At 49.1% G+C, this 11,819-nt stretch overlaps 1 protein-coding gene across 1 annotated transcript; it reads left to right on the forward strand.

Annotated features, from left to right (window-relative positions):
* Positions 1-8,300: 8,300 nt before the first annotated feature.
* On the forward strand, positions 8,301-11,521 carry LOC131259389 (phosphoenolpyruvate carboxykinase [GTP]). The gene is made up of 3 exons (XM_058260869.1): positions 8,301-8,329; positions 9,140-9,743; positions 9,849-11,521. The coding sequence occupies exons 1-3, from the start codon at positions 8,301-8,303 to the stop codon at positions 11,166-11,168; spliced, it is 1,953 nt and encodes a 650-aa protein (XP_058116852.1). The 3' UTR covers positions 11,169-11,521.
* The last annotated feature ends 298 nt before the right edge of the window (positions 11,522-11,819 follow it).

Here is an 11,819-nt window from a genome sequence, read left to right on the forward strand (position 1 = left end):
GTTCCGACTTCGAGAGGCTCGATCAAGCGATACGTTACATTGTATGCAGGGTGCTTCGTGATTGAAATCAAAATTTCCTCCACTGGTTGCAATCGGACGATAAGGGTTGTAGGGTGATGAACCGATCTCGTTTCATATTTCTGACGAAAGCAATCGTTTAGTTGCAGCAAGGAAAAGAGGCTAAACACTTTTGTAGGGTATTTAAAAATTATTAGCAAAACAAACATGTTCATTCAACTGATCGTTCAACTGTATTCAATTCATTTTCTCGTTGTTCTATTCGAACTCACGAACAAGCTTTAAAACGTTAATACTTTTTTAGACTTGTTATTTTATGTAATAACAAAGAAAATAGCACATAACTGATGAAAAAAGCCTTAAAAACAGCAACAAGATTCCAATAAATATTTCATCTGCGACATTTCGCTGTCAATATATCAAAACTATTCACTTCACCACCTGTGCATTGACACGATATTTACCGCAGCCATAAATAGACATGCAAGTTGACTTCGGTTTTGTTTAGTTTTTTTCCGAGGATTACTTCATGCTGGAAACACTTCCCCTTGCTGCACCTAAGGGTGACAACAAAGATCATACTAGGAAAACAACAACAGTCATTAATCAACAACACCCTCTCGAAATGAAAGGCACGGATTTGCCCCATGTGCCCTGGTTTTAATACGGCAATAACTATTGCTAAGCCATCTGGTGACTTAGACACTGCACACGATTTCAATTAGCTCCAGGGATTGCCCGGCATCATCGAAGACCTTCGGGAAACGTGCCTCAAGTGTGAAGCCGATTAGGGAATCCTTTAAATATTTTCTCCTAAAGCCACGCGAAGCATTCCGGGCCACTACTAGTAAACCGGGTACCCCTTCCCAGGGTGAGTAGTGCCACTTCACCGACGCCTGTTTGTTACCGCGTAAACATCCATGTCCCACCACGGCTGTTTTCCCCCGTTGTTCTGCAAACGGCAAATTCCATCCGGGATCAAGTACGGGTTCAAGCTGAGGCTCGATCGGCGATCGCCATCGGTGGAGGCAGATGTTTTCCCTCGCCCTTAAGCACAACAAAACTCGAACAAAAAAGCGATAAGGGGAAGGAAAAGGGAACCCACTCGGAGGCAACCCACCCAACAAACAAACTACGACCGATAACGATAGTTTCTCGAACAGCGTCTGTTTACTTCGACCGGCCGACGGACGATGCATTTTCTTTGGCCAAAACAAACCATTTGACCCTGGTAATTGCAGCCGACAAGGAATTCCTTTTTTGCCGATCAACCCTCGACGGCAACAACATATTTTTTGTTTTCCAACCGAACGAAGACGGTTGGCTCGTGCAGAACGCCCTCGAAGGGGAGCTGAGTAAACACATTTTGTTTGCAATGTGGAAGTAAGAAGTCCGCTGGAGTTTGTTTTACAGACTACTTGTTAACTGCTGAGAAACAAGAGAAATGAATTACATCACCCATCGGTAGCATATTTTTCCTTCGTTCGTTTAGAAGAAATAAGAAGAACCAATCTTGCGTTCATGCGGTTTTTTGATCTTCCTCTCGGTTTCTAATTATACCAAGCAACGCATTGTTGGCGGACGGATGTCACCTGATTTTTCGAGTCCGAATGCCCGAAAATATCAGACGCAAGATCTTCCACGCAGAGGGCACATACGGCCACAAACATCCACGTCCGCGGTGCGTCTCATTAAAGAGTTTTATTTCATTTAAGAACTAACGAGCATAATAACAACATCATCCTCTAGTCAACATGTTGACGCACCCTGCGAGCAACCGTAGAACACCATCCGTGTTGTCATGTGATACTTTCGCGATCTGCACACACTGGCGGTCATTGTGGAAAGTGTGTGTAGTATAAAAAAGATCCTCTCCCATCTGCACCCTCTGAACCGTCTTCCAAGACGCTCCTCTGCTCCACCGATGGCGCATCAAAACAATAACAAACACGCTCGCGAACAAGAAAGTCCGGTACGGCAAGCAGGCGTTGATCGCGCCAGGGAGGATCGACGCGCGGAAGGGTGACACGCGGGTATTTTCGTCTGTATGAGGAGGAAGAGAACGAGAGAAGCATTGCCAGTTAACGAGCGACAAATAGGGAGGGGTAGCGTGTGTGTGTGTGAGGGAGTTTGTTTGAAGGCATTTCGAAGCTGACGAACGCCGGCGGTGGCTTGCGTCAGCCGCGGGCAGAAACAGAACCGAACGACCCTGGGTTGAATCGACCAATCACGGACTGTTGCTGGCGGGCCAAGCCTCCAAGATTGCCGGGCAGTAGGGTGGCCGGTTTTTTTAATGTTGTTCAACCCCTTACGCTTCCACCCGTTCCTCCCTTTACGCCCCACCCCTAGAAGCACAATCGCAGACGATTGAATGTCGACCTCAAAACAAACCAAGCCAAGCGAGCGCTATCAGCTGTTTCGCGATCCGGCAGAGCAGCCACACACTCGTACGGGGTGAAGCGTGGCATCCAGCCCTCGCTGGCATCTACCCCAAGGCAGGCTGCCACCCTGCAAGATGCCCGTTCGCATACGGCGCGTACTTTCGAGTGTCATTTTTAGCGCGCCTGGCAACAGTGAGCTCGGCGTCGGGAAGTTGTATGTTCCGAGGAAATCGCGCTGGCATTATCGGCGCCATAATCTTCCCCGACAGCGGCGTTATGTGTGAATGACACACACCTTCAGAGTGTCTGCTGGCAGCTGCGGCATCGAGGGGCTGAATCGAGCGTCCGAGGGGCACGTCCAAATTAGCGATGTCATTTAGCACCGTACGCTGAAGACATCCTCAAGTCTATCACACGAAGATTTCGGATATTTAGTCCCATGTTGAACATGCAAACCCCAAGCGACTCTACCATTCCTTCCAGATGCGAGCAGCGAAGTCAACAAAGCCGATCAAGTGGCGAGGCCTTGAACGATCGCGCCGGAACCTGCCTGGGGTGTTACATTAGCGTGGCGTTTAGCATCCATGCCTCTAAAAGGGGGAGTAACGGACAGCAGCACAGCACAGATCAAAGTACAAACAAGCTGCGCCTATAGCATGCCTCTACCAAACGGCCTCAGCCGGTTCGAGCTGGAATTGGTCCATGTGTGTACCCTCGAACAACTGGTACCGCTAGAAACTAGCGCATGTAAACCACCGGGCCCAGAGTTGCCCTCGAATTAGAAACGACATTGTCGGGTCCATTTACCAATCATGTGTTGTTAGTTGCACGCTGGAACGGGGGAACAAAGTCCTACATTTAAAAATTGAAAGCAGTAACACCGAGCCACGGCGGTTTTATTTCGAAGAAAAAGTCCACAGGGTGCTGGTTAAATCCAAAGAACCCGAAAGCATCGGATGTTTCATCCGGAGACTGATGTAAAACTAAATGCACTCTTGCGTCACTCTCTTCGGGGGGAATTTCAATGCGTGGAGCATGGCGTGGAATAAAACAGTCAAGGTCTTTATGTCAGAAGGCGAAGGAAAAGGTAGAAAGAATGATCATGTTCATTGGGTTCAGCAACAGGGACTTGCACAACAAGCGGTTTAGACTATTGAACGAGAGAGAACGGAAAATTTGTAAATGTTAATATTTATATGGAATTCTTCTCAACAATTATTTGAAATCATCATTCAATACAGCAACTAATGGTCATTCCTCGTACCTAAGTTAAAATATTCTTCTCTCTCCTATTTGTATCATTCCTATCTGAGACTGTAGTTGATGTGCAAAACACAAAATTTACAAACGAAATACAAAATGTTATTTCTCTAAAACCCCTAGATTAAAATAACTGAGATGAAATCCAGGATCAAACCTTTCAGTTGAAACGACTATGAATGTTGGTCATTTAAACACCGGGCACTAATAGTATGTTACGGAATACAGGTTGTTCAGGCCCATTGAAGCCTGAGCCTGAGCTGAAAGTTTTAAATTAACCGCTAATTTACATATGTTTGTGTTCCACCCATGCATAACACGGAGGTGGACGTGTAAAAGGAGTCAACCGTACCATTTTTACAAACACTTATCAGTAAAAATGTGGTAGCAAAACGTTGGAACAGTTCCAAACGACATATGATGACTTTAAGAGACGCTGATTTTGATTTATGCTGCAAAACCTATCAACAAAAATGCGATCGTTAGGAAGAAAAACAAAACAAACTTGTTGCTTTAAAATTTTAACCAATCTCGCATGAAGCCCCAAAGTCACCTGTTTTAGGAACGGACCAATGGCGTGATAGCGATCCTCTTGGAAGCCAGCGTGGCCCGCATAATGATCGAGTTGGGCATCAAAAAACCTACATTTGCTCGCTTCAATCTCTTCCTCAAACTTGCCTGCAGCCCGACATAAAAACAGGTTGCGGAACCTGTTTCCCGCCACCGGTCAATGTCATTTTTGTTTTGGTCCATTCGCCAGGTTCCAATTTCATACGCATCGCTTGTCTCATCGTGCATCAACGGTTCGCGTATTTTAAGTCGCTGTTGCCAACCGGCGCCGATGTCTTTGGCGTTTATTTGCCGGCTATAGGAGCTATCTCGTCGTTGGCTATGATGCCTGCTCGCCAAACGGTCGCCCGGGATGGGTTGTTTGTGTTTATTATTCGTTTAATTTCGATGCCGGTCCTGAACTTTACAACCGAGAACTCCACCTGATAAGCCGCCGCCTATCAGGGATCGACATCACGCTACACGCGAAGGGCTCGTCTGGTCCGTAATGGGAGCCCCCCGATTTCGGGACCAGATCCGTAAACAACAGCGAAGGCCTCGAAAAGGTTGGTCAACTCTCGCCCCTGACCGGTTCAAGAGCGGCGACGTAGGGGAGTAGGGCGGGTGGTTTGTTTTGAAATGAGCTGATTCGCGAGCCCCATTTCGGCAATGCCTATCGTCAACTCGGCCGGGTGGATGACTTGCCCGAACTGTCGTTTCCTTCCTGCTGCACGGGAGAAGTTCTTCACCCAGAAAACTCCGCCCGGGCCTTGCCATAAGACCTAGTTCTCTCTGCTTCTCTTCTCCTCACAGGCAACCCTCAGCCCCGTCGCTTCAGGTGATAACCACTCGGATGTTGATACCAGCGGCCCGCTGTCCCGGGGCCACTGCGAGAGGTTGATCCGCCGATGGCAGCCGATAATCGGGCGTGGGTAATGAGGATGAGCTTTGTTTTGGTCCGTCAAGAGGATCGGTGTTGCCATGGGTTCCGTTCGTGATGGAATTCTGCAACAAACACATAGCTTTGACATAGAGAAGATTGTTTCTTCAATACGTCAGGTTCAATCATGAGCATCTGTTCAACAATAGATTGAAAAGATTTGCGTGGCTTAGGAATCTCCTGAGTTTTAGTTAGATATCCGCAAACTCTCCTCAAATATTGTCAAAACAAAAAACTGCTTCTTATTTACTAGAGCAGATGTTAGTTTATCCAAGAATCTACAGTTTGTCCCATGATTCAGTCCAGAAATGTCCGGTTATGGTTAAGTTTTTTCCATGTCGAATATTTAGGCCTTCAACGTCTGGTTCCAACGGCTACAATCAGCAAGAACTCCAATCAATCCTACATCAGCCATCCGTGAGGATTGAAGATGGAAATTTCCACTGTTAAGATGCCATCTTTCCATCCTTCTCCTGCACCGTTTTCATCTCTCTATCTTCCCTCCATCTTTTTCTTTGCATGCTATCTCCCTCACGATATCGCCGTCCTTGTTGATTTCTTTCCTTTTCCTACTATCTTCAATCGGGGCATCTTCGAAGCGTACCATCTCAACGGTTATTGGCGGCAAAATTTACTCTTAACTATTGCCCTAGAAATCTCAAACACACTGTCCAAAGGCAAAAATAATGGAAAAGTACCGTTACGCCTTAAAACTGGTAAATTTGGACGTAGGTACATACAGAATAGTCTCCTTTTTTTGGACCAGGTACGACAGACAAAACTTCTTCTTTACATTGTTCTTTACATTGTGTGCATTAGCAAACGGCTGAAAATGAACCCTATCTGAAACTGTCAACGACAGATGATTTGTATGCCTTTGCATAGCGAATACAATACGTATTAATAGGATTAAACAATTTCAACCTCATTATATCGTTTGGACTCATGTAAAAACTTCAACTTCCTGAAGAACAAACATTTGTCTTTCCGTTATTCAGGTTTTTAGGCTTCTACCTGATCATGTAAATTGCTTATATACATTATTATTTCGTTGGTTTCGAGAACACTTATTGGTAGGAATTTTTTTGAATAAGTTAAACGAAAACAAATGTTTTTATTTTGAGACTTTTCATTGTAGTTTAAAAACAGTGCTATATGTGATGTATGATCAACTATGAACAACGATCCCCACAGTACAGTACTATTCATATACTTGTAGCATAAAATCTGTCATTATATCTGTACTTCTTAGAATATGATGAACAGAAGCTAAACAATTGGGAAAACAACTTCACTAGAATCTGAGGAACGTTTGCCGCTTGCTTTCTAATCATAGCATCAACTGTCACAAAACGAACCTTCTACACCGATCGCGATGATCATCAGTTGCATCATAACAAACACTCACGATTCACCGATAGTCCCCGCCACACGCTAGACCAAACATAGGCGCCCCTGTCCCTGAACTGCCCCGTCAGACTAGGTCCAGCATCAGCATTTTGGCGCATGCCAGCATCCGCCTCTGCCAAAGCGCAGTTAACCCGACGGACTCGCCGTACTTGGAACCTTGGGCCGGTCTAGAGCTGCGTTGGCGGCACATGCTGTAATGGAGCAGTCGAGGGTGTTTGTAACAGACACACTCCCCTTTCGGGTGGATCAAACCGGTTACAGCCGGGCCGATGGAGGGCCAACATAGGACGTGTGGTGTGGCATGCAACAATCGAGCGAGTTCGAGTTGGTTCGAGTGAGCCAGCACATGGCCAGTATGAGATGGAAAAACAACAAACCTATCCGTAGCGAGCTGGAAGCCAAATCGTACGCACGCCGTCGCTTCCTGTTTTCGACCGTTACGGTCACGTAGGAGAAAAGGTCGAGCCCTCCCGTGTTTTGATCCTCGGCGACATCCGGTCACGATGGGGTGCCAGCCCTGTCGTAAATAATGTTCCAGAGAGCTGTTATGAAAACATATTCAAACTACAAGCCATTTTGAAGTTTTGAAGTTGACATACGGTATCCTTTACCCTCCGGTCATCTGCCAAAGGTCGGTCATATGGAAACAGCGTGCCACAAGAGTGTTCCGAATACGATAAGACTAGATGGAAGCGGAGGGTTGAATGGTTGGTATTTCCGCAGCGCTGGAAGAGCGCTGAAGAGTTTGAGCGAATGTGTCCGATGGCACAGAAACAAGACGGCGATAGACTGTGGACCGGTGGTAGTATACGTCGCGATAGGATCCATGACGTCATGCATCAAAACAAACTCCCTCCACCATGTGGCACGGGAGGCACGATGCTGGCATCGCGAAGGAACTATGCAACGTCATCCCCAGTGTGGGGCCAATGTATAGGTGCGAGCATGTCCGCATACATGCCTCCAATGCTCGCGCCAATCAGCTGCGGCCAAGCGATCCTCTCGCTTTCGCGTCCCCTCCGGCCTTTCCATGAGCCGGCACTCGCTCCCTCTTCCCCCACCGGGTCTACGAACATGTACAGTTTCGGGCCCAACAACTGTGCTCGACACCCTTATCGACTCGGGCCGTGGGTTGGCAACAGGTCTCCAAAGGGAGCAACCGGTACGGGGCAAAGAAAGGCGGGCAGGGTCGGGCCGGGTCTGGGAGGTTCTATTTTTGCCCAGAACTGCCCATCTCTTTCACCCCCGTTGCAGAGTGGACCCGTGGTGGCCGTGTATCGCTCTTGCGGAGGCCAACCTACCATCACCGAAACCTTTCTCCTACCTCAAGCTCCCGAAACCGACCCGCCTCCTACCCGGACCCGAGGAGCGCGTGCGAACGATGCGAATATAAGAAGGCCCGCTCGGTAGGTAACAGCATCAGTTCACCAGAACCAATCCAATTCAGAAGATGAAAACAAGCTAGTTTTCCAATCCTGCGAGGATCACCCAGTGCCATCGAGCATAAAGAAAAAGTTCAATCGTTTGAAAACAAAATTTGCGCTTCCGTAAGCAAGTCCGTCTGATTTGCAGTAGAGAAAAACAACGCTTTCTTTGTAAAGCAACAAAACAACCAGTCCAGTTTGATAAAAACAAATCCTACCCAGTTTACCGCAGTGTTTTGTGTTGGTGAGCTTGTTTCCTTGCGATTGTTAAAAATTGTTGTTTTTGAGTTACCGTATCAGCTATAATATACAAACAAAATGCCTCAACTCATCGAACAGTACACGCCGTAAGTATTACCCATTCCCTTTACCCCGTATTGGGTTTGCTTCTCCCTTCGGTACTTGCACTTCGGAACGATATTTTGTCCAAAACCACTCCCCCTGAATGTTGTGTTCGGGCAAGCTTCCCGTCACAAGCATTCAGAAGGGCACCTTTATCAGCCTGGCTCCTTGAATTCCTTCTGCTCGGGGGTGTGTGCGCCAGCGAGCTGCAGGTCGATTTTCGGCCGCGATAAGGCAATTATCAGCAGCCAGGTCCCGGCAGGTTTGAGCTTCTCCCAGACGTGCCCTTGAGCGTTAGGGAAAACCTTTGAACTTTGACTGAGCGGAATTTGTATTTGCCCGTCACCGTGAAGTTTGTTGCCTGCGCCGAAGCAGACCCTCCAGCCTGCTGGCCTAAGTCATCTGTTTTCGATAATACCCCTCCCGGATGACCGACGTCACGGTGGGCTCTGGTGTTTGTTGCCTGCTACGTAGGACCGAAACGTTGATAACATCGCGGGCAATATATGTATATAAGCCGTGCAGCTGGTCACAGCGTGTTCAGTTACAATCGTGCAACGAGCCCTTTCTAAGATCACCTCGATCACAACACAAGCTTACAAACCTTTTTCCAAGCCCTTTTTGGAGTTCTCTCGCTCTCTATCGCTGTCCCAGTTCCAATGAGCATAGTGTGTTCGAGTGCAGTGTTCTGTTGGAAGCATTACCCGACGTCGATCAAGGACCAACTCTAACCTCGTTACGCTTTCTTTCCGTTTTGCGCCTGGCCAACCCGCTTCCTGCCAATTCGCAATGGTCAAACTATTCGCTCTACTCAGGCTCCCGACCACTCTGGGATGCAGCCCGAAGCTGAAGACGCTGCCGAAGAATCTGTACAACCATCTCCGTGGGTTCCCGGTCGTCAATGGTGAGGTGACCCAGCTGTCGGACAAGGTGCGCCGCTTCGTGGAGGAATCGGCCGCCATGTGCCAACCGGACCGGATCCACATCGTCGACGGCAGCGAAAGTGAAAGCAATACGCTGCTGAAGACCCTGCACAGCCAGGGCACGATCAAGCCGCTGCCGAAGTACGACAACTGCTGGCTGGCACACACCAATCCGGCCGATGTGGCCCGCGTCGAGTCGAAGACGTTCATCTGCACCGAGCGACGGGAGCAGGCGATCCCGACCCCGAAGGAGGGAGTGACCGGCTCGTTGGGCAACTGGATCTCGCCGGCGGACTACGAGCGAGCGATCATGGCCCGGTTTCCGGGCTGCATGAAGGGACGCACGATGTTTGTGGTGCCATTCTCGATGGGTCCGATCTCGTCGCCCCTGTCGAAGATTGGTATCGAGATCACCGACTCGGCGTACGTCGTTTCCTCCATGCGTATCATGACCCGCATGGGCTCGGAGGTGCTGGACAAGCTTGCGGACAACTCGGTAGGTTTCAACGCCGTAGTTCTCTAACTTCGTAGGAACTGTCTGTGCTCTGGTGACCGGTACTCATGATGTGTGTTTGCTCCTCCTCCTTTCGTACTCTTACAGGATTTCATCAAGTGTCTGCATTCCGTCGGTACTCCGGCCAGCGGTAAGATCGCGGTGCCATCGTGGCCCTGCGACCCAGAGCGTACCATCATCCTGCACAAACCCGCCAACAACGAAATCGTTTCGTACGGTTCCGGCTACGGTGGCAACTCGCTGCTCGGCAAGAAGTGCTTTGCACTGCGCATCGGCAGCACCATCGCCCAGCGGGAAGGTTGGCTGGCGGAGCACATGCTGATCCTCGGCATCACCGACCCGAACGGTGTGAAGAAGTACATTGCGGCCGCCTTCCCGTCCGCCTGCGGTAAAACGAATCTCGCCATGATGAACCCAACCCTGCCCGGCTACAAGATCGAGTGCGTCGGCGACGACATTGCCTGGATGAAGTTCGACTCCAAGGGTCAGCTGCGAGCGATCAACCCGGAGAACGGCTTCTTTGGAGTTGCACCCGGCACCTCGACTGAGACCAACCCCAACGCGATGGACACCATCTACAAGGATACGATCTTCACCAACGTGGCGTCCACCTCGGACGGTGGTGTGTTCTGGGAGGGCATGGAGAAGGAGGTGTCTCCCGACGTACAGATCACCGACTGGCTGGGCAATCCGTGGAAGCTGGGTGAATCGAAAACACCGGCCGCACATCCCAACTCCCGCTTCTGTGCCCCTGCCGCCCAGTGCCCGATCATCGATCCGGCATGGGAAGACTCGGAAGGTGTGCCAATCTCGGCCATCCTCTTCGGCGGTCGTCGTCCGCAGGGCGTTCCGCTGGTGTACGAGGCCAACTCCTGGGCCCACGGTGTCTTCATCGGATCCGCCATGCGCAGTGAAAGCACGGCTGCTGCCGAACACAAAGGCAAGGCCATCATGAACGATCCGTTTGCGATGCGACCGTTCTTTGGTTACAACTTCGGTGACTACCTGAAGCACTGGCTGAGCATGGAGCAGCGCGCCGGTGCCGCCGGTGGCCACGCGCCCAAGATCTTCCACGTCAACTGGTTCCGCAAGGACGCGAACGGCAAGTTCCTGTGGCCCGGATTCGGCGAGAACAGCCGCGTGCTCGAATGGATCCTGCACCGCATCGATGATGCCGACTGCTACCGGGATACACCGATCGGTCGCGTCCCGACCGAGGGTGCCCTGAACCTCGATGGGCTGAGCAGTCCGGTGAACGAGCGCGAACTCTTCTCGATCCCGAAGGACTTCTGGCTGCGGGAGGTGGAAGAGATCAAGCAGTACTACGACAACCAGGTGCCCCATGACCTGCCGAAGGAGATTGCCACCGAGCTGGAGCAGCTGAAGGACCGTGTTCAGAAGATGTAAATGGACGTGCACTGATGACAAACCCAAGACACAGTAATATTTAAGTTAAAACGTTGAGATTACCGGTCGATCATATTGCCTCGGCGGTGGTTTATTGACCATCGCCGCACAGTGAAAGACACAGTTCAAGAGAGGGACCAAGAGACAAACCGTCAAGATGCTAGGAGGATTTGTGTGTAGATATTTTGTATTAAACCGTGTTAGGAGCGCTAGGCTAATCATATTCCTACAGTAAGTATTGTGATAGTTTGAAGAAGAGGAGGAACCACCCCGCAGTGGTATGGGTTTTAGGAAAACTTTACCCGCTGCTAATATGCTAATTTGGAGCATGTCTTATGTATGAGTTCGAAGAGGAGAATAAAAAAATGAAAATATTTTATAAAATCCAGTTTGTTTCGTTTTGTTCTGCCGAACGGGGTTTCTGCTTAGGATGTTACGCTGGGACAACATCCAGTCTTGTTTACAGTTCCAGCGGTATCAATACCAATGGCCATAAATTGCTTTGAAATAGTGTCAAGGTCTACTCTTGAATAAAGGGAAATACGATTAGAATTGTTATCAGATAGCTTTTTTGTTACTGGTTGTTGAAAAAAACGTATGTTTATGTTTCACATCTCTTTGGAAAACTCAAATAAAATGTTTCCATACACA

This window comes from Anopheles coustani, chromosome 3 (genome assembly GCF_943734705.1).
Source record: "Anopheles coustani chromosome 3, idAnoCousDA_361_x.2, whole genome shotgun sequence".
Taxonomy (NCBI): Eukaryota; Metazoa; Arthropoda; class Insecta; order Diptera; family Culicidae; genus Anopheles; species Anopheles coustani.

What these genes read in the sequence shown, in the direction of transcription:
- LOC131259389 (XM_058260869.1), top strand. Translation starts at nt 8,301, where the DNA reads ATGCCTCAACTCATCGAACAGTACACGCC. An exon ending in CTCATCGAACAGTACACGCC is followed by an intron (nt 8,330 to 9,139) that starts GTAAGTATTACC and finishes CGCTCTACTCAG; the next exon opens with GCTCCCGACCACTCTGGGAT. An exon ending in ACAAGCTTGCGGACAACTCG is followed by an intron (nt 9,744 to 9,848) that starts GTAGGTTTCAAC and finishes GTACTCTTACAG; the next exon opens with GATTTCATCAAGTGTCTGCA.